The sequence below is a fragment of the Archocentrus centrarchus genome, chromosome 4 (genome assembly GCF_007364275.1).
Source record: "Archocentrus centrarchus isolate MPI-CPG fArcCen1 chromosome 4, fArcCen1, whole genome shotgun sequence".
NCBI classification, from domain to species: domain Eukaryota; kingdom Metazoa; phylum Chordata; class Actinopteri; order Cichliformes; family Cichlidae; genus Archocentrus; species Archocentrus centrarchus.
Genome location: NC_044349.1, coordinates 5,943,768 through 5,967,525, shown reverse-complemented (window position 1 = coordinate 5,967,525; position 23,758 = coordinate 5,943,768). Strand labels below are relative to the sequence as shown.

Below are 23,758 nucleotides of genomic sequence, written 5' to 3'. Positions count from 1 at the left end.
AGGGTTTATTTTCGCAGTTTTGATTGGAAAATCGCCGCTGCCATTTATCACCCAAAATCACACAAGAAGAATAATACAATAAATATGACGCCACGCGACTCATTAAAGCTGATATTTTATCCGGATTTCCCTCCGTTTTGTTTTTGTCGTCTTAACTCTAATTTGTATTGATCCGAACTGCAGGTGACTTCTATCGGTTTTCTCAAATGAGGCATCTGTCTCAAACACACTAGCCTTCTCTGACCATCCCCTTATCCAGCCTGCCATACTACCCACCCGCCCCCCTCCTGAACACCTCCTCTTTCACTTCCTCCAGTTACGTCCCAACCAACCGGGTGTGTGCTCGTTGCTGGAATAAATTAAATTGCGGTATGGTACAGGAGGGAGGGAGAGAGCACCCCTAATGCCATTCACACATTCCGTGCGCTGGGAGTCCAGGCACCGTCAGCATCATCAGCAGCTTTTCCTGCGCCCTGCATGCGCCCCGAGCGCGCCCCTCTAATAGAGAGCAGAAATGAGTTAGAGGACAGCGGCTCGCCACGCTTCTCCCCTGCGCATTCACCAAATTCCAAACAGTGCGTTAAAATAACCAGTCTGCCTGGAAGATTTTGACCCCCTGAAAGCGTTGCGGTCGCCGGAGTGGACCTACAGTACGGACCGCGCACCGCTGGAAATACCACTTTGAGAAAGAGGAGCGCTCTCTGAGGAGGCTGGATGTCATCTTCTGTTTTGCTCCTCAGATTGCACGTGTGTTTGAATTTGTACCGATAATTTCTCCAGAACAAAAGTCATTTTCCAATGCCGCCCCGTCTGCACACCCAGCCGAACCCAACTTTACAGTCCTGTCAGGGGATTTTGCGGAGACTAATTCCAACCGGTCACGGACTACAGTACTTGCAGAATAAGGTAAAAAGCACAACATTAAACGTGTTACTAATAATTTAGCTAATACATCAAAATACAACATTTAGATTTTTTTTGATAGCATCCAAAACAATCTAAAGTCATAATTTTCACATTTTATTAGCTTTATGTAGATAACGCAGCCTTTAAAATATTTGCTCTGACCAAGGACTGCTGAAGAAATGAGCCCTTTCATTTCACCTTTATTCCCCTCATCTCCAAACTAAAATTACTAATTAATCCCTCTGTGTCCACATTGTCTCAGTTGCTCTCTGTCTGCCTCTTTTTCTTCCTTCCAGCAGGACTCATCAGCAGTGCAGGGAGAATGAGGAGTCACCGGGGCCGGGGGAAACAGCATGAGTGGCCCGTGCATCTCCATTAGACTGACGGCCCTCATGTTTCTATGGAAGTGGTTAACACTAAGCCTGCTCCAGAGCTGGTTGGCAGTAGGGGCCAGTGCCGCGGACTCTGCCGGGTCTGGCTTCAGCGGCTCCACTGGGCCCCTGGGGTGGCTCCTTTCGGACAAGGGTCCTTTTCACAACTCGCAGGAGTTTGTTGATTTCACAGAGCGCTACCAGCAGGGATTCACCACCAAGTACAAGATATACAGGTGAGAGACAGTGCGCAGCCATGTCAGCTGACTACTGCAGAACTGACATACCTGAAAGCAAGGTTGTTTGTGAAGTCTGTATTTGAACCCAAATAGACTAAATGCAGGGAGGAGCTGAAAATTCTTGTTCTGATTTTTGTGGTCTTGCTTGGAGTCCCCACCACCACCCCCTCGTTTTTTTTTGTTTTGTTTTTTTCTAGAAAAGCACAAGCAGAGATTAGGGTATGCTTTTCTTTATTCTTTAAAAGATGCAGATTTAGTAGGTGTGAACTGTGGGATGATGTATTGAGAAGATTTTTCATACAAATGAAAGCTCTGCGTGCAATCTGTATAGATGCAAGCATCTCTGTGTGCGACTGCTTGCCTTTTCTTTTTGTGGGTGGCAGAGACATATGGTTTGAGTTTGATACAAACTCTCAAAATGCTGCATATCAGTGGAAACTCGAAGAGGAGATACTGCAGGAGGGTTTGGGCAAAGCAGTGGGACATAAGAGATATCTGACTGAGCCTGCTGATGTGTGACAGGATGGATTCAAAAAAGTGTGCGGTGTGAAGTATAGTGGGTGTGTGCCTTCGAAGCAGCAGGGTATTGTTTGAAAGCTTGCTGTGATGTAATTTTTCTTTTTTCCCTGTCAGGAGTAGAAAACATTGAGTATTTCAACATGAAAGCTTAAAATGTTATTCAGCTGCCTCTCAGTGTGGATGTATGACATAAAATGGTGTATGCGTGTTTTTCCATTTCTACGGCTTGCATTTGTAAAGAAAGGATGGTGATTTTGCCACAGCCACCAGAGTTAAGATGAACAAGCTTCATTTGTTAGCAGTTTTGTTAGTTTATATTTAGAAGTGTGCGTATGTGCTGTCATATTTCCCCAAGTTTGGCTCTCCTCAGAATAGAAACGTCTCAAGCATTCAAAGTGTGCACCGAAACCGAGACTGATAAAATTCTTTTCGGCTGTGGTTCAGTATTTGTTTAAGGCAGCGTGACTAGCACAGGCTGGAAGGGGAAAGCCTGGTGAATGTTTGTTTGGTGGCTGGATCATCTTATGTATGTCCCTGTTGTGACTTCAGGGTGTGAACGTCCACTGGAGGTTGGAAATTGTCTACTTGAACTTTAAAAAAAAAATCCTTAAAAATGTTTTTTTTTTTTTTTTTAATTTACAAACAGAAATCACATGCTTGTGAGGGGTTTTGTTTGTTTGTTTGTTTTTTGCAAAAAACTGACAGACTGTGTGCAGCCAACAACAATGAGAGATTCTACACAGTATGTCAGAGCACAACTAGGTGTACACACTTTAGTGTCTGTATTTGCGCCTGTGTGTGCCAGGTAAGTGCTTTGATACTCTGAGATGAGAGTAATGCCGGGGTGTCCTCAGCCGTGCAGCAGAGGGGCTGTTGCCAGCTGAACAGAGGTTTGACTGACACTGGCATTTAGCAGCTGACAGGGGTGACAATGCCAGGCAAAGACAGAGAATGTAGCGCTGTTGGCTTCCCCACATCCATCATTTCCTCCTTCATTGCCTCTCTGCTGGCATCTTCTCCCCATTTCTCAGGATGTCTTCATATCTCCTTTTCTCCTTTCTTGTTTTTGGGTCCTCCTGCCCTTTCTGCACCCCACCCAAGTTCTGCAAATCTAACACTTGCATACACAGAACTGACGGTTAAAACATGCTCAGATTTTTTTCACCCTTTAAACTTAGAAAATTGTAGCTCTGATTTCTTTAGATTCTCTTACCTACAGTATGACTTTTATTGACATTGGTAAATATCTGAAAATGCAAGCTTGACAAGTCTATAGCCATTGTTTCCCCTTGGGCTACAGTGGCCTTTTCAGTTTGCTCTAAAACAGTATGATAGCTAATTAGAGCAGAAATCCAATAGCAACTCAAGTGAAAAGGTGAAATATCATCATGTTGAATAGAGTTCCTGCATTGTCATTTGGTTTCCTTGTGCTGAAAAAAAAAAGAAATAAAAAAAAGCATGACTCTTTCTAAGCTTTAAATATCTTGCTCTTCTGGCACTGTCATCCTTCACTGAGCAGTTGAGGATGCTGAGAAATGAAGAGATCAGAAGTGCCTTCAAACTGCAATGGGATGTGCTTTTTTTTTTGGTCCATAAAAGACTTATGAATTTTAAATCCTCCCTGCCACCCACCTTCACCAAAAGTACAAAAAAATAGATTAAAAAAAAAACCTTGGCAAAATAATCTTTGAGTCATTTGTATTGACCAACAGCACTGTTCGGCTTCTTGCAGACACTTTGCAGCCCTTTATGGGTCAGTAAAAATCCCTTTAGTGCCTCTTGAATCATTACCAGTATATGTCGGGATTCAAGTCCAGACCTGAAACTGGCCTTGCGTAGAAGTTAGAAGCAGCCAATTCAGGCAGCCTCCTAAGTATAAAGTAGATGTGCAACACAATCACGTGCACCTAAAAGACAGACAAGTCATAGCAATAAGAACTTAGTCTCAGTATTCACCAGGTATGAAGGAGGTTAAATTTAAACATTAAAATGTAAACCCTGTCTCTTCCTTTATCTCTATGTCTATGTCAGGTTCTTTTTTTTTCCTGCCCCTCTCCCTACCTCCCTTACACCTTTTCTTCCTCCCTTGTCGAATGATCTCAAACCAATTGCTCTCCCTTGCTCATAAATATTCTCCAGAGCTCAGTTGGCCTTTCCCGTCAGGGGGCAGGGGAGAGGGAGTCAGGGAACGAGGGAGAGAGCTGTAGGGGATGGAGTACAAAAGGAAATAGAGAGAGAGAGAGAGAGTAGAGAGGAAGCACAGCTTTACCCCCCCCTGCTGGCTGGTCATTGCACCAGAACAGCTTGTAGCCTTTTCCAATTATTATATCCTTCTTCTTTTTCTTTCCCCAGAATTAACAATTTAATTCTGTATTATTCAGAGTAGAAGTTGTAAAGTTTCTAATTTTTTTCCAACTCCTGTCTGAACTGCATTAAAAAGCAGATTAAAAAGCTTAGAGATTCACAGCTTTATGTCACAGCAGTGTAAATATGACGCATTGTAACAAATGTGATTTTCAGACTGCAAATCCTCTGAGTGAAAGAAGTTCTCTCTTTTCAAGGTCTGATCAAACGCAATAATATAATGGCTTCAGCGGATTCAAAAGCAGTGAAAAACAGGCATAGAGCCACTTAACGATATTACTTCCACTGAAACTGGAGAAAAAAAAATGCACCTGTTATGTCAGGCACAATGGGGGTTTTAAAATGCCCATTTATTTGCTCATTATTTCGCATCTCCCAGTGTGGGTCACAAATCTCGCAGCGGCTTTGTGGCTTTTATTTTACACTGATGGCAGTCAGATGATCCCAGCTTCCCTTGTCCAGCTTGTGTACCTTGGTTTATTGAAAAGCAAGTGACGCAATTAGCAATATTTCTTTTGACTGCGCGTTTACACCGATAGCACAAGATCGAATTCAAGATATTTTTTTGTGCAGTTGCTGCCTGCATGTGTGTGTGTCAGTGCTGGAAGGGAGTGTAAAATTAACAAAAGTGTGTTTCAAATGAATTATTGAGATTATTTCTCTTGGTGTTGAGAAATCATCTCTGCAGATGTGAAAAAGCTCTTACTCCATGATTTCTAGCGTGTAGTTGAGCCATATCCACAGACAGTAGCATATTAGTCAAAATGTCACCTCCTCCCTTCTTCTTCTTCATGGGCCATAACTTTTATATCACGCCTCATCTCCCGTGTTTTCTCCTCTCTTTTCTCCTGTCAGCCTGCTAGCTATTACATTGACTTCATTTGATATAAGGAGTCGTCTCTTGTAATTATGGAGTGATTAGTGTTTCAATTATACGCGGGCATGTTTGTGGAGAGGATAGGCTGCCAAGGCATGATGTTCACAATACCTGTCATTTGGTTTAGCCTATTGTCGTGTTTACGACTTTGCTATTGTGTTTTGAATGCTTTAGATGGGGAAGCACATTTAAAAGAGATTATGAAATGGGATGGAATAAATGGGTTTACAACTGCAATGAAAAAGCAACGAAGAGAAGAGAACAAAAGGAGAAAAGAGAAAAGCGAGGGAAACGTAATGTAATATTACACTGCAATGCAACCTAACACTATAGTAAACAATACAATTATCAGTGCACCTGGAAATGATTATCTGATATTCTAAAGTCAGATATAAATCTCTTAACGCTTTTAATAAAGGTGAAACATACTCACTTTTGACCATGAAAATCTTGATTGCATGCAATGTGAGGACGTGCTAGATGATTAGAGTTCTATTTGGTAGGTCCAACTGACAATTCATTATATCTGCACTCAGATATAATACATTAACTATATAAAAAGATGGAGGTACACGACAGATACTGTCGTGTACCTCCATGATTACCCATGCTGTTTTGAGTACATAAGTGTGTTCGCACGATCAATATAGCTAATTGTAGTCTGCTGCGAGTACCCAGAAGGCAATGAAAAGCTTAAATGTGAAACACTGTACGCTTCTAACCCTCAGCGGTCGCCCTTTTGGCTCTGTAATGGAAAAGAAGGGACCAGCAAAAAAATCTTCTGCCAGTAAAAGCAACTTTGTAGCTTGCTAGCTATCTTGCTAACAGTCAGATTTTTTTCAACTATTTCAGGGAAAATCAGACATTGCAAATATTCTGGTGTTGTTTACTGTTTGCCTGAGTTAGACTGTAGTTCACAAAATGCAGCAGCTAGAATCACAGTCACAGGCAGACACTGCAAATATCAAAGTGCACAACTTGGTCGTGTCGGTGTACAAACACGCAAGTGCACTAAATTAAGCTTCCGAATGGAGACACACAAAAAGTCTAGATGGTTGCCTGCACAGTTTTGTTGGGGAACAGTGCAGTGTTCTTACTGTATTTATAGGCCAAGCTGATCCATTTACCCAACTAGGTTTAAGACTTAAAGAAATGAGTAAGTCTGTTAATGGCAGTTGTGACTGTTGAAAATGTTTTCAGACACTCTCGGTAACGATCCTAATATGATTTATTGCAAGGTATCGAGCAAATGTAAATAAATGCCACCCATTTATCAAAAGTGATTTCCCAACTTAATTGATCATTTAATGCCAGTGGATTAAAAAGTTAAGACATTTTTACCCACATATACACACACACAACTCTGCACACAGCACACTCTGCTCTGGAAGAAATATAGACCAGGTGTAATATGATTTATGTAGGATCAAATCAGCAACACTGAACATGCAAATAACAGCCAAAAGGGAGACAGCCAGCTCCAGAGCACCCTTTGATCATCCCTCACACAGGCCTTTACACTTTAGACCTTATAGAAACACCAGATGTGACACTGGATTCGTTTTGAAAGTTAAAAACAAATCAATTGTCAAAACAGTGACACGTGTACCTTTAAAGTTGCATCACAGCTCGCACCTTCATTATAAAGGTATCAAAATGTGGATTAGGGTAATCAAGTGGCACTCCATACATCAGAACTAGAAAAATATGAATAAGTGGGATGTGTGATGTTGGAGCCTCATGTTAAGGGACTCTCCATAATGCCCACTTTAACAAAACTCATTTTTAAGCCATCATCTAGGGGCAGTTCGACCTTAAGAATTAAAAGGAACATTCACAAACATAAACTGTTTCCCTTCCTCTGAAACGCTGGTGTCTAACGGGGACATCTGCAAAAAGACGAGAAAAAAATAGAAACTCTTAGAGGACAAAAGGACTCTTATAAATCGAACAATTATTGCTGCTTTCTTGGGCTCATATATTCCAACAGTCCACATCTAAGCACTTTGTCTTTTAATCATATTTGCTCCGTTCACTTGATCTATCAATCTGTATGTTATTCAACCAGAAATATTAACAGTGGCTAATGACTCATCCTTAGCACTAAATACCTTGTGATCATAAATAAAGCAATTATTTTTCTAGTAACTTACATTTCTATGCACACACGTTCCACTGTCGCAGCAGAAATGGAGACTCATCAGACCCAGCAATGATTTTCCAGTCTTCTATTGTACAATTTTAGTGAGTACGTATGAAGTCAGTTTCCTGTTCTTACCTGACAAGAGTGACACCCAGTGTGGTCTTCTGCTGCTCTACCCCATCTGCTTCAAGGTTGGATGTGTTAAATCTTCTGCATATGTTTGTTGTAATGAGTTGTTATTTGAGTTGCAGCTTCCCTGACCTCTGACATCAACGAGGCTGAAGTGTCCCCTTCTGTTTTCTTTTCCACAATTCACGCTCGGCACAGCAGAATCTGGAGAGTCATGAACACAACTGGTTAGCGTGTAATTCATAAATGTGTTGCTTCAACTTGCAGGCCATGACTTAATTGCAATAACCACATAAAACTCATTCTTGGTGAAAGAATAGTCAAATTAAATGGACTGGTACTTATATAGTGCTTTTTTACTCTAACTGAGCACTCACAGCGCTTTTTACTGCAAGCCTCATTCGCCCAGTCACACACACATTCATATAATCAAATTTTTTTTATACATAAGCAAGTTGTCTAACACTTACACACTGATGGATGCAGCAGGGGCAAGGGAACTGAGCCACCGACCTTCCGACTGGTAGACGACCCCCTGCGCCTCTCTAGCCAAATCACGTTGTTTACCAATGCCATGTAATCATTTTCACATTTAAGGATATTTCCTTGCATTTGTATTTCAGAGAGTATTCATGATTTGGTCATTATGGATTTGTTTATTTTCACACTTTTTCAGTTGTATATACACATTATTGAAACTTACCATATACCAACGAAATGTTCCTGAAAGTCACTGTGTGGAAAATAAACAGCTCTGACAGATGTAAGAATGTTCAGTACTTAGTTACTGATTCTGCTCAGGGCAATATAACAATTGTCTTTTATACAAATTGGAGAACATTGAGTAAGTTTATGTGGCAATATAATTTTTCTCTCCCTCAGCCACTGAGTACATTGCTGCAATGACTTGGCATTGTGTCCCTCTTCCCTCAGAACACTCTTTTAGAGGCAGAACACAAAGCTGCAGAAAACTGTTTCAAATTGCTTATACTGAATATGCAATTGCATATTTTGCATATTCCAAGCAAAAAAAAAAAAAAAAAAAAAAAGGTTTATTTTTCATCTTGCGTTTAAATCCCAAAAATAACCTTACTTTCCGTGTACGCGACCCTTATAAGCCATGCAAAATGATAACCTTGACGTGGAGGTGGGATTTTGCTTCCTATCAGCACTGCTTAACACCATGACCCTGATCCCCTTTTTAATCAAAAAATATATAAGTGGCTGATCAGAAAAAAGGTCAAATTATCAGTTCTTGTAAAATCCTGTTTAAAATTGGTGTGAGGTGAGAAAGTGCTCAAACGGTTCATTTTTCATAACTGATTTTGTCCTTCAGATTGCAGAACCAACCAGAATTAGAACCAACCAGGTCTGAGCTAATGTGTTTCATACAGCCAAATCAATATTATATCATTGTACTTTACTAACAAAGACGTTCTATGGCACGAAATCGCAGAGAGAGATCATTTGGAGCAATTTGAGGAAATTAAAAATCCAGGCTTTTCCTGTTATGTCTTATACTTACAAAAAAAAAAAAAACCCAAACAAGCTTAGTGAATACAGTTGGTTCATTTCACGCTTCGTTTATTGTTGCCATTTCTTTAAATTCAGAACACATTCCTGCGCTTCCCTTCTGCCTCTCCACTTTCCTGACAGATGCAGTCAAATCAAATCTGACCTTGTGCTGCTCAGTTTAGAATGCATTTGCACGCAGAGGCTACTGCTCCTAACTGCAAGGGTCTTGTTTGTTTATAATCAATATATTACAGTATGGAGTAGTGAGTTAATTAATTAACTGATTAATTAGCTAACTGCTATTATCCATCCATTTCCTTCCAATGATCCGATTCAGGGTCGTAGGGGTGGATAAGCAGAAGAAAATGGATGATGATGATGATGATTATTATTATTATCTCTTTTTGGGGAAACACGTTGCAGAGCATATCCAAAGGGAGCACAAGTGTTCATGTTCTTCACCCCCCCACCCCCAATTCATGAATCTGGTGACAAGTAAGTTCATTGTCTTTCATTCAGAGGTTGAATGTGTCCTGAGGAAAGAGGCAGAGCAGCCTCGTCTTCATCACCGGCACCAACAGCAGTGACAAGTTCATCCAGGTGGGGCTTATGGCTTCTGACAAAAGACCAGAACAGAAGTCTGTGAGTCAGAAGTCTATGGAAACAACTTTTATGAAATGACCTCTGCATTAGTATTTGAGTATAAAATGGATGGACTGCTTTGACAATTAGTTTAGGATTGTAAACCTGTGTGAACATACTGTAGCCCCCCCAACAGGGAACAACAAAAAGAAAAACAAAAATGCAGTTAAACTGTAGATTGACCCTGTAATAAAGAAGAATTTAGTCAAAATGAGCCTAACTTTCTCCAAAACGAGCTGTTAAGAATTCAGCATCAGGAAGTATCACCAATAACATCTTCTTTTGTGTTTGAGCTCTTTAAAAAGACACAAATAAGACATCACAGAAAGGTGATGTCTTATCAGAAAGGTCAGAAAGGTCGTACAGCTCTACGGTACTTGCTCAGAAGGGAATTGTTAGCCAATCGTGCTGCTACGCCGATATGAGCAAACAGGTCGGGTTTACCATTTCAACCAATTCAATTCAATTCAATTTTATTTATATAGCGCCAAATCACAACAAACAGTCGCCTCAAGGTGCTTTGTATTGTAGGTAAAGACCCTACAATAACACAGAGAAAACCCAACAGTCAAAACAACCCCCTATGAGCAGCACTTGGTGACAGCGGGAAGGAAAAACTCCCTTTTAACAGGAGCAAACCACATGTTGACAGAGATGTGGTTACTGTAAGATGTACCCAGAATTTGAAATGAATGAAGACATAATGTTATTATAGCTGTGCATTTATTTTGATTTGATTTTATTGTAGGTAGATCTGAGACTCCACAATACTGTTTCAGTTAGAGCTTTTTTTTTTTCATTCCAGTTAACAAAAATGTTTTGAACTCCTAGTTTTAGTTTTAAAGTTTAGTTTTAGTTAACAAAACCTAAACCTTTTTTTTTTTTTTTTTAAATTTGGAAGCAGGCTAAATTACTGTTTTGTGATTAATGTGCTAATAAGTAAATTAATTTTAACCATGTAATCTGCAAAGAGCACAGAATAAAGGCCACTGTATACACATGAAATCCACGTATAGCAGAATACAGATAAGTTGCTGTTGCCATGCAGACACCATCCATGTTGGCATGTCTGAATGCCAAGTTGCACAGATACGTACATAGATACTTTTTTAATTTGCGAGGGAAATGACTGTGTGCAGCAGCATAAAGAATAAAAATGGCATAATTTACAATTAAAAACAACATTGTTAAAAGTAAATGTGCCACGTGGCTGTAGTAAAGGCCTTCTAATATGAGGTAGTGCAAAGTGTTATACATGGCAAAGATGCAATAAAATGCCAAAAAATAAATAAATAAGTTAACCAAGTGTTTTAAAGATTAAGACTGAGATTGTGCAAAACAGAATTCTAGCAAATAGCAGTGCAAATAGTATTAATAAATCATATGTACACTATAAATAAATAAGAAACAGGTCTGACACAGAAATGTCTGGAAGCTTACGCCTTGGCAGGTGTGCTCCCCTGTCACAAAAGGAGGGAGGTTTTATAGTTTCATAGAAAATGGTAGGAATGATTTCCTGAAGCATTCTTTATGGCAACTGGTTGAATAAGTCAGAGGGAGAATGAACCCTGCTGCCCCTGCAGTGTGGAATGGAGCAGGTGCGATGGATTGGTCATGATGGAGAGCAGTTTGTTCAGTGACCTCCTGTCCCTCACTGCCTCCAGATTCTGGCCCAGAATGGTTCCAGCCAGTTTGTTGATCCTGCTGGCAAATCTGGCACTGATACTGACCCCCCTCCCCCCACCGCTACCACAGACTGGAAGAAGTTTTCCAACATCTTGGTGTACCATCCAGCACTTTTCTCTTATTAAATGAAATCAACATGTTGTTGATGTTGTTGTGTTATCTTTGTCTAATGTTAAAATGTGTTTGCTGTTTTGTTTGAAACATGTAAGTGCGAAAAATACGCGAAATACAAATTCGGGACGGGAGCAAATACTTTTTTTCTCTGCACTGTATTGTAAGATTCAGATATTGATCAAACAAGCTTTCTATCTGCAGTGAGTGACATTAATAACTGTACTTTGACTTTGTGAAAGTTACAAAGATCAGAGACCGGAATACAAAACCAAAACAATATACATGTTCTTTTGTGAATTTGCAGAGCTCCGTGTGCACTCTCTTCAGTCCTCTCAATGTTGGATTAGGCAGCTGTTCTCCCCGTCCGTCCAAGACGCCACATTAAGTTTGTCTCCATTACATTAAAATGCCAGTAACACCAGTAGCAGAAATATGCAGGACTCGCCTCTAATCATTCAGGCTGAGCCCTCAGTTTGGAGCTCCGGGACGGATGCAAACTTTTGACACCGTGTGCTCATCTTTGAGCAGTACGCATGAGCCGCATACATGCTCAACATCTTCGCCTGGCATTCCAAATAAATTAACACTCCTAACGGCATCTATCACAGCCACATCAGGTACTACATAAGATATGATTTTTTTGGCATTAAATAATGCCACAATTTGCAGTAAACTGCAAACCTCGGTAAATCACGTTTGCATGATTCATTTAAATACTCTTCTCGCCAAAGTTTGCACTCTGAAAGGGAAATGTTAGGAAAAAAATAACCGTCCGTGCCTTTCTGTTGCCAACTTGTCACTTTGCCTCGTTAGCAAATCCCGACATTGGTTTTTAACACCAGAGTTCTGCTCTGGGCCGACCAATCTAGACAATTGTTGTGGAAACCTAAAAATAACTGCTTGGGTGACACTGCCATGTGGCAAAACTTGCTTCTACAAGGACTTTTATAATACATTTAAAGTTGTTTTAATTTTTAATTGTTGGCAGTTTCCAGTTTCGATTGCTTCCAGCTTGGCTGTTTAATTTAAACACTAAAGAACAAACCAGAAAACAGAACGCACAACTTGTTTTTCTTTGAATTTGCTGTTGTGAGGATGCATTGTACAGAACTACAGTATGTTATACTTTGCAGAAGCCACTGCATGCACGCTGTTGACAGAAACTGTCACAAGGAGGAAGATTTACTGTAGCCGGTCGCTCTTCAGTGATCTCTTTGATTTATTTGTGTATGGATTTGTGAGGTTAAGTGTGTATACACAGTGTGTTGGCCTATTAACAGTATGTGCTCATTGTGTAGCTAGTGTGATTCCAGGTATTCCTGTGTGATTCCACACTGCGTGTGTGTGTGTGTGTGTGTGTGTGACATGACGTCCCTTGTCGACAATGTTATGACAAACTGCAGTACAAAAGGGATAAGCAGCATCCATGTCAACAAACCCTCCTGCCAGCCATGATCTTGCTCTCTTGCGTTGCCCTTGCTTTCTATCATCAGAGGTGGAGTGATATTCAAGGAAGCCACAAATCATTAATGCAGCTGCTTACTTAGGAATGTTTTTGCTCCTTACTGTGTGCAGCATTTTGCAAATTCACAAAATTGGTCTTAAAACAATTTGAAGTTCAAATGAATGTTTCCCTTTTCTTCCAAGAACTGTTAAAGCTTTGCTAAAAAGGGAACATGAAAAATGAAACTGACAGTCCGTATTTCATACAGATTGTTCATTTAAAATTGTGTAGTGCTGTAAAAATGGTTTTTATTTGGGAATAAAAGCAAGTAATAAGTTTAGTCAGATACATTTATGTCAAGGATGTGACCATTTGTTAAAATATTTTCTCCGCTCTTTTAGGGACTTCTCAGGGAATCTGAGCAACAAGAACACACACACACACACACACACACACACACACACCTTTGTGGGCTGCAAATCCAAACTGGCATGGCATAAATGTATTAGTAATTCCAGAAGTACACAACGTGCATATCTGTGTCACTGTGTCTTTTCTGTCCTACACGGCTTCAAATCAAGCTAACAGCCTTTAAGAAGTGGAACATTTATTCCACTCAGCTTCTGTTATTCTGGAATTTGATCGGATGCTTTATCCCGTTTCCAAGCTTGACTTCCTGACCTCCTCACAAGCTCCGTGCAGCTTCACACGACTTCCTTCAAAAATAGACTCAGGGCATAATTTTTTATCATCTTGTGGGATTCGTCTGAAACATGCTGCACTGGAATGACGAGCACTTTTGCTTGAGTGGGTGCAATCAGGATGCGGCCGCCCGGAGTGGGATCCACTGTTGGTTGTTACTGTTCAGGTGCTTGTTGTGATGCTTTAAAATGAACCAAAGATAATGCAATTTTTTTTTTTATGCGCTGCCCAAACAATGCTCACACAGTGCTCGATTACCGCTATTATTAAATGATTTATTTTTTTAAAAAAAGGTAAGCTACTGTTTTAAGCCAAATACAAATATTACTTTCATTTTCTGACCAATCTTTGGCTAGAGGAGAATTACTTTAAAAGTTTTCTGGAGATAGACAATCAGGGAGATGGAACCATGAGCATAAGTGAACAAATTAACCACAAATCATCACAAGTCACTAATGTTGAAATGCAAAAGTGGCTCCTACCAAAACCACCCATGAACTGGGATAAACGTTCAACAAAAGGGTAAGCTAAAGATCCTGCTTTCAACACAAAGGAGTAACCAACACATGCAGCTACACATGCAGCTCCACACACAACCACAGAATGGGCCCACAGGCACCATGCTGCACCTTTTCTCCCAGCCTTTGTACTCTGTCCCTGATGGCTGAATGGAGACAGCCGTGCGCAATTACCTGCTCCACGGGGGGAAAGGCGGTACCTGAGACACGGGAGACAGAAAGAGCGAAACAAAAACACAACGTGCGGCACTAGGGCCATAACACATTCTTTTGGAAGAAAACTTAATACAAAAAAGGCACCAATTGTTTGTTTTCTGATAAAGACGGTGAAAATGAGGCTCGTCAGTGTAGGTTACAGTTCTGCTTTTCTGCTTGTTTGCGTGCTAAAAGTGACAGCTGTCTCTGAGAAGTAAAGAGAAATTACAGGCAAGTGTCAAATTACAGGAAATAACAACAGAAAGCCTCTTTGTAACGAGCTGGGCTGCCACGTGCCTGCATAACGACGTCATTGCACTGTTTGCATGGATTCTGCACATTTTGGTGTAGAATGTGCCTGAAATCAGAACTGACTGTCAACTCATTGCTCTCGTCTTCAGATTGCGTGATTTTTGTGAGGGACTTCTTTTCTCCTTCTGCTCTGTGCTCTTGTCAGTTCTGAGACACAGACTGTGTAATCATTTGTCCTCCTCATTGGTCCGGTTGCTTTTTTTTTTTTTTTTTTTTTTTTTATAACCAAGAAAATGTTTCATGTCATGACAGAAAATGAGTTAACTCAGTGAAGAATTAAAAAATCTGCACCCAGTCAGCTGAAAGGTTCATTCTGTGTCCTCACTTGATGCATTGTTGATGGTCCTGGAAAAAAACGTCCATACAACCTATTCAGCAAAACTGGTGTAACAGTTGTTTGGTAATATATTTAAATCCATGTTTTGAATAAATTACACAACTAATGACTTAAAAGGCTGCATAATATTAACTCCTGATTTCAAGGTTGCATAATATAGGGGAATGTCCCTACCAGAATCCAGCAGCTGCTGCACTGTCACTAGCAATAATTTTAATAACACAATAATGATATACATCAGCAAGACAGCTCCTTTTTTATTATTGGTTGGGCATTTTGCCTTTTTTAGACAATTACAACTGAGAGAGACGTGGAGAGAATTAATAGGGGGAATAATTTCATTGTTTTTTCATTTATTTTTTCTTAAATCTTATTAAGGTGGTCATAATTTTATTTGTTTTTTTTTTAGTATTTTGTGTTTGTGTATAGAAAATTATGTAGTGTGCTATTGCTATGTATAAACTTGAATGAAGATTAATAATAAGCATATTAAGTCTTCTTTATTCTAACTGAAAGGCTCTTAAGTCTATCTATACCGTATCATTTAGACATACATAAAACTGCATGATTTTGCATCCCTCATCCAATCATCTGTGTGCCCTGCAGGACTTTTAGGATGTCACTGACACTGGTCACACTCTTAGGTGGTAGTCAAGTGTTTGAAATGTGTGCTCGAGTATCACTTGGTGGTATCAAAGGCGTGAGAAATCCAAATGAACAGGAGGCAGTGTGCTGCCTTGTTTATAGGACCTCTCAGCGGGTTTAATAGGATCCTCACAAATTAATGGTCTAATGTTTGTTTGATGTTGTTGGGCAAACTGTTGGTGGCAATTCTGCAAAGCGCTCACAACCAGCAGCTATTAACTACATCATTACGCCCGCTTTCCCCGACTTGATCTTCCTTTCTTCCCCAGTTTGTCTCTCTGGTGCGTCAACGACTTAAAAGAAACAGAGAGGGTGAGAGTCTGTCTTCTTCTCTCCCATCTTACTCCCACTCTCATTTCACTCTCCAGTTCATTTTTTAAAGACAGGATCATAAGTAGCTCAATTAACAAAGTTGATGTGAGCCACTATGAAGGTGTCTTTCTGGGATATGCTCATTATGCAACTGGCATGAGTAGGATTTCTTTTGATGTCACTCAAAAGAAAAGCCTCTTTGTTTGTAATTCTTAATTTCTAAAACCATTTCCCTGTTGCTAATGATGCATGCATATTGAGAAGGATCAATGTCACATCAGATTAAACGAGGAGGGAGAAACTGCAGCAAAGCGAAGGGAAATTTAACGTCAGAAGCAGCAGAGCGTCCGTGGTTTGCTCACAAGGTTTCCTAAATACATGTACATTTGGTTTATCTTACTGAATGGAGCATGAAGGGCATTTCTCTCATTTTGCTCTATTCTCTTCAGGGAGGTCCTTGAAATAACTTTGAGTCTACATCAAGCAACTGTTTTGCACAGTGGGTTATTTTGGTATCTGGGGTAACCCAGCTACAAAACACAACAATATGTTCTTACTTAGCCCTTATTGATGAGAAGCATGGGTTTATCATAATTACTTTATCATGATATGCAAAGTGTTGCTAGCAAGCTTTTGGTTCTTCTTTAATTAATGCTTGAAACTGAATAGTGAAATGAAAATTTATTACCAGTTATAAGTATTTTTTTTCTTGCCCTCTTTTCTTTGAATCTAATGCAGTACTATCAGAGCTTTGATCACTGTTAATTAAAGATTATTTAGGTCCTTTTTCAAAAATCCATATTAATGTTGCCATAGCTATTTTCTAAGTCACAAAAACTGTGCAAAAGTCTTGAGTCACCCCTCATTTTTTTAAATATTTTGCTGGGAAAATGGCACAGCTAATTACTGAAATTTGCAAACATCCTGTACATGGAAATACAGTACATAAGGCAAACACTGAGTTTGTACATTTCTAACGAGCTTGAAAGTCAATATTTAGCAAGACCACCTTTATTCTTCAACACAGCCTGAACTCGCTTTGCAAAGCTTTCATTAATTTCTTTGAGTAGCCTCCAGGAATAGTTCTCAAGGCTTCTTAAAGGATTCTGGCACACCTCAGCCCTTTCTCCCTGTTTCCCTTCCCTAAGGGGAAACAGGGAGAATACCTCTTGACAGCCACCCTTCCACTGAGACCACTGCTGATGAAGTTTCAGTGAACACTCAGCTCAGCTGAAGAGTCTGATGCCTCTCTCATGTCTCGTGTCAGGTCTTTGCTGGAGTTTTCACTATTTCTTAAGCACTTGACTTCCAGATATTGTTCATCTGCTGTAAACCAGTTTTTAAGACCGCCTCTTCTTCTTTTCTCCCCCACTTGCCCAGTTTCATCAGTTTTTTTTTTTTTAAAGGACACACTGCACACCATGTTGAGATATGCCAAGTGGCTAACAGCGCTTTTGGGATGACGCTGGTGTGCTATTTTATGACTGTCAAACTGTGTCATCTTTGGCTTTGTGTAGAGTCAATTAAAGAAATGGGAACAAATTATGTGTTTTTGTGAAAGGCTGCTAGTAACAAAGTGCCTAAAGATAACAATTTAAAGATAAATATAGTGGCTTGCAAAAGTATTCATACCCCTTGAACTTTTCCATATTTTGTCACATTACAACCACAAACATAAATATATTTCACTGGAATTTAATGTGAAAGACCAACACAAAGTGGTTACAATTGTGAAGTGGAAAAAAATTATACATGATTCAAAACATTTTTTACAAATAAAAAACTGAAAAGTGTGGTGTGCAAAAGTATTCAGCCCCCTGAGTCAATACTTTGTGGAACCACCTTTTGCTGCAATTACAGCTGCAAGTCTTTTAGGGTGTGTCTCCACCAGCTTTGCACATCTAGTGACTGAAATTTTTGCCCATTCTTCTTTGCAGAACAGCTCAAGCTCAGTCAGATTAGATGGAGAGCATTTGTGAGCAGCAGTTTTCAGATGTTGCCACAAATTCTCGATTGGGTTTAGGTCTGGACTTTGACTGGGCCGTTCTAACACATGAATATGTTTGGTTTGAAACCATTCCATTGTAGCCCTGGCTTTATGTTTAGGGTCGTTGTCCTGCTGGAAGGTGAACCTCCGCCCCAGTCTCAAGTCTTTTGCAGACTCCAACAGGTTTTCTTCCAGCATTGCCCTGTATTTGGCTCCATCCATCTTCCCATCAACTCTGACCAACTTCCCTGTCCCTGCTGAAGAGAAGCAGCCCCAGAGCATGATGCTGCCACCACCATTTTTGACAGTGGGGATGGTGTGTTCAGAGTGATGTGCAGTGTTAACTCTCTGCCACACATAGCGTTTTGCATTTTGGCCAAAAAGTTCAGTTTTGGTCTCATCTGACCAAAGCACCTTGTTCCACATGTTTGCTGTGTCCCCAACATGGCTTCTGGCAAACAACGGCTTTCTTCTTGCCACTCTTGCATAAAGACCACATTTGTGCAGTGCACAACTAATAGTTGTCCTGTGGACAGATTCCCCCACCTGAGCTGTGGATCGCTGCATTTTGTCCAGAGTCACCGTGGGCCTCTTGGCTGCATGTCTGATCAGTGCTCTCCTTGTTCGGCCTGTAAGTTTAGGTGGATGCCTTGTCTTGGTAGGTTTACAGTTGTGCCATACTCTTTCCATTTCCGGATAATGGATTGAACAGTGCTCCGTGAGATGTTATAGCCTAAGCCTGCTTTAAACTTCTCCACAACCTTATTCCTGACCTGTCTGGTGTGTTCTTTGGACTTCATGATGCTGTTTACTCCCCAATATTCTCTTAACCAACCTCTGAGGCCGTCACGGAGCAGCTGTATTTGTACTGAGATTAGATTACACACAGGTGGACTCTTTTTACTCATTAGCAGTCATCAGGCAACTTCTGAATGCAATTGGTTGCACTCAGAGAAAAGGGGGCTGAATACTTTTGCACACCGCACTTTTCAGTTTTTTATTTGTAAAAATGTTTTGAATCATGTATAATTTTCTTTCCACTTCACAATTGTATACCACTTTGTGTTGGTCTTTCACATTAAATTCCAGTGAAATATATTTATGTTGTGGTTGTAATGTGACAAAATAGTGAAAAGTTCAAGGGGTATGAATACTTTTGCAAGCCACTGTAGTTCTTTCCTAAGCTGTGTGTTTAGGTGTGACCACAACACCGGCTCATCTCTTAGGTCATGTGTGTTAAGTGGCTCAATAAACAAAGAAAGATTCCTCTGAAAGCCTGGAGAACTAACTGCTCAAGAGCACGTTATACAAGTCTGACTCCTTGGAAGCAAAATATAAAGGCTTGTGACTTTTGCACAGTACTTTACATTGTAAAGAAAATGTAATGGTGCACAGATCTAACTAGTGAAGTGAAAATTCCAATAAAATTCTTGTGTTTATCCATGAAATATTGAGAGCAAACACAAGCTCTCCATAATGAATCAAAAACACGTGTCCATCAAGATTTGCTTCATCAATTAAGACTTTCAGATTTGTTTCTCAGAGCAGTTTGCTAAGTTTGGCAAGAGTGGCCTTAAGCAGGTGCCTGAAATATTTTACAAAACTTAACCAATTGCAAGAGATTGAGTAATTCTTGTTTTCGATTTCTACAAAGAAATACACCGCGATAGGCTCTAATTACCAGTGTGAACAGGATCTAACCGGCAATTAGATTTCACACTGGCACAAAAATAATTTAAAACATGTAAACATAGGCTGTAGGGAGTATATGAGAGAAAAATTATATGTGAGAAGAAAGGCAAGTGTGTCATTAAAAAAGGTACAATACTGCACAAAGTCAGAGGTGAAATGAGACTTTTCTGAAGCAGTCAGAAAAGAAAGGTATTTAATTAATGTCATCCCCCTTATGCCACTGATTCAAAGTGTGCATTAATTATTATATAATCCACAGTCTTCTCCAGTGTGTAAATATTGGCACTTTTTCATTCTTCCTGAATCACAGTTTGTGGTGCAATGATGTGGACCTAACTGCTATGAAGTCATTATACAGTGTCTGAGTAAAACAGCAAAGAAATGAGAGATGGCGGAAAACTGTCTTTAACAGTAATTGCCTCGCAGCCGGAAAGACTGTATGAACACAAGCAGAACACCTGCAAAGACAAGTCAAGCTTATTTTTCTTTCTTTGTGACATATAATTGTTCTTCTGGTGGGTGGAAATGAAAATGCTCTGTAGCTCGCTAGAATTAACTTGAAAGATACACCGCAAGAGCCACAGACCCGCGGAAGCTATGAGGATTATTCATGCCAACCTAACTTACAGACGCGGAATAATTTTAAATAAATTATATTATAAAAAACAAACGACCAAACAAAAACCCCGTATAATAAATCTGCCACCTGTTTTGCAAAATGTGCACGTGTGTAAATGGCAGAGGTTCAAAATCAAGTGTCATTAGTCTCAGTTTTCTATACGGAGCGAGGGCAGAGGTTTGTGCTATTCATCAATTGCATGATATACTCACACAATCTCAGTCAAATATGACTTGTGTGCAGTTTGTAAATGAGCCACAGAGTTGTTCAGGCTAATTGATCAAACTTGACTGATGTGCAGATCCATTTAAAATTCATCTAATTAATCTAATTTGGTTATGTAAGATTACTGAGCAAATTTTAACAAATATGTCATTATCATAGTATAAAGTAGCTGATGTGCTTTAAAAAAGAAAATCAAACACATGTGAGGATTTGGACTTGCAGCCTGAATCCCTGATGGACTCTGTTGTACCTTTAGGGCTGCAGTGGCTTGTCACCAGGGCAGCACTGTTTACTGCCGTTATACCTTTAACAGGGTGAACTTGTTCGTACAAAGACGAGTCTGAATCTCTGGTGACAAAAAAAAAAAAAAATTAAAAAAGGTGCAGAATTGGCTATCCATTAACTGGCATTCATTATAGCTCTTCTGTAGTCTACTGACTACTCAGAGCTTTACTTATCTCACAGCTTTACCTGGCACAGGCGGTGACAGTGCTAACCACTGCACCGCCCTGCTGCTGAGCTAGATGACAGCTAAAGAATGAAACTTGCCAGAATGTATTAAATAAATTTCATTTAACTAAAAAGAAATTATACAACTTTAAAATCTAAGAGTAAAATTTAGATTTTTCAAACTGATTTTTTATTTACCTAAACCAAGACTGTCTCCTGATACTGCAGCTTAGAATGATGTGATGTGATTATTTATATAATACTCTTTTCTAGTTAGGGAACATATATTAAGGGTAAACAGATAGCTACGTTGAGGTCCAGTACTCCTCAGATTCAATGAAAACAGAGACATGAAGAGATTAACAAACAAACCTTTAAAATCCCCTTTTTGCTTCTCCGATTATGAACTATTTCCCAACCAATTAGCCTCTGTTGTGTTTAAACTGTACAATTTTTATACAAATGTTTTAAAATATTCAATTTTCTTACAATTATTCCCACATTGATGTACCTTGGAGGAAGATCAGAAGAAGCAAACACTCCCTTAGCGTGCTCAGTGACATACTGAACCGAAGTGTGCGTTGCTGTACTCGCTGGTGTGTTTCAATTGCATCAGCAGGTTATTCACTGGGTTGATTCCATGATTTGTTATGTTGGACACTGAGATGCACCCTCAGGCAGTCCGTACTCTGTGATGCACCTGAGGCACCTGATGGACAGGTAGTGGAGTACAAATCCCATGCTCTGATCACGGCCTGTGTCACTCTTCACCTATTGGTTCACACAGTTCTCTGGTTTGCTCCGAGGGGGGTTGACAGGTAGACGCACAGGAAGCACCCTGCTGCACAGAGCTGTGGGTGAAATAACCTGCCTGTGTGTGTGTGTGTGTGTGTGTGAGAGAGATAGAGTATTGCAGTTATGTCAGTGAGAAGAGTAAAAGGTGAAAAAAACCTACAGTACTCCATGAAATGCAAGATTTCTTTGTGCGTGTACCTGCACAACGGTGAGATTGAATTGCAGTCTTCATCAACAAATGTGTGCATGTGCGTGCAGGCACTGTATTCTGCAGCTTAGCTGTGACACCATTTGAAAATGTCCATCAGTGAGCAGGATAGCGAGGCAGTGTGCCACTCAAAGTAAAGCTCTCCCTCTTTCTCCCCACTGCTCCCTTCCTCAGATGGCCCCAGCGGATGGAAAGAAACACTAATGGCCGCTCGTTATAGAGAAACACCGACATGAAACGGGACTTAATGAGCTGTTTTCTGTTTTGTATTTTTCTCAGGGGGTCATTGTTATTGGTGGGAAATTGATTGGCAGCAGGCCCGCACCCAAGGGGGCTCTGCGATGTTCTGGGCGATAGCAAAGTTGTTGCAGCAAGGGCAGCTTTGTTCGGATGTTTGAAGCTGCAGGGTGTGCGAATGCATGTGCATTCGTCTGTGCACGAGGGAGTTGTTGTGTGTCTGTAGAATGTAGGGAATATGTTACAGAGAGACGATAAATCACAGTTTTCATTAGGTTCTTTGTAAGGATGTTTCAAGCTGTGAAGTAATGTACATCAAAAGTAGGTGTTTGAAAGTTTGACAGATTACTTCTTATATATATTATATGGTTTCTAACCATATAAGCTGATAGGTCAGGCATGTGGTAGTTGTCAGTGTTATTCTCTTGCATAGTGCAAAAACTACGTATTTCTTTGTGCAATCCTGCACTCTTTAAAAGATACTGCATGCTACACCTACAAGATAGACAATATTTTTTTGGATGAAATACCTACCAAATCAATGTGTAACAACAGAACACTATTCAGCCTTTAATAACTGACCTACAAATAATCAATACTAGAGCCCGACCAATTTATCAGCGGCCCGATATTATCGGCCAATATTAGCTATTTGCCATTCTATCGGTATCGGCATTTATGAATGCTGGGAAATTAAAATTTTAAAACAATAAGAAAGAGATGGGTGTTGCATAGTTTGTCCATCAGAGGGCACTCTGCAACTTCCCTGTTGGTAACATACGTGTTTGGAAAGCCAGCAACACGTTTTTGGAAAGACAGCAAACAGCTGATCCGAGCAGAGTCAGGCAGAGAGGAAACGGGTAAATAAATTACACATAACAAATGTTGGAGAAATCTGTTTATGTTTTGTGTGTCTGAAAGGAAAAAAAAAGATGTATCATTCAATATATATTGGAATTGTAAATCACCAAACATCTAATCAATACACAAACCAAAGCATGGACAAGCATGTAAAATGACTGTCAGGTAAATCTAAAGTACATTATGAATCTAGAACAAAACAAACAGCTACTAAAACAAAGACTACAACAGATGACCTACATCCAAATCTTGGCTTTAATATGGTGGATTATAAAGACAGCTTCTGCATCTCTGTATGCGACATCATGAAGCTGAACAAGTGAGGTTACCACTGGCAGACTTTACAAAGTGCCTGTATGCACATATTTATTTATTTAAATTAAAAATCTTTTGGAGTGTTTTTTAGCAAAGCATGTGTCTGAGAGTAATTATGTGGGTACATCAGTCAGGTTATTACAGCTTCAGCAGATGCTTAGTAAGGCTTGGATATTATATTGATCAAGACAATATTTACTATCTTTTATTTTACGAGGAAGAAACAGCAACAAAGGTCCCCACTAGGGAGGATGCTCAAAACGTGGACGCTGGTGGACACAGCGGACGCTATATCAGAGGTTAAGGTTTTGTAAATGTTGTCATATAAAATTATATCCAAAATGCAAAAGAACTGATAGGAGATGCTGCCTTGTAGCATCTTTGAGACTGTCCTGTTTC

At 39.9% G+C, this 23,758-nt stretch overlaps 1 protein-coding gene across 2 annotated transcripts in view; it reads left to right on the top strand.

Annotated features, from left to right (window-relative positions):
- Window positions 1-472: 472 nt before the first annotated feature.
- The window catches only part of LOC115778498 (BMP/retinoic acid-inducible neural-specific protein 3-like), a 62,423-nt gene continuing 39,137 nt past the window's right edge, over window positions 473-23,758 (top strand). Inside the window, exons 1-2 of one of the 2 annotated variants that reach the window (XM_030726543.1) lie at window positions 473-906; window positions 1,206-1,513. In XM_030726543.1, the coding sequence (XP_030582403.1) occupies window positions 1,260-1,513 (254 nt within the window). In that variant the 5' untranslated portion in view covers window positions 473-906; window positions 1,206-1,259. Of the gene's footprint in view, window positions 907-1,202; window positions 1,514-23,758 lie in introns of both variants that reach the window. The other variant, XM_030726542.1, reaches the window with a different exon arrangement.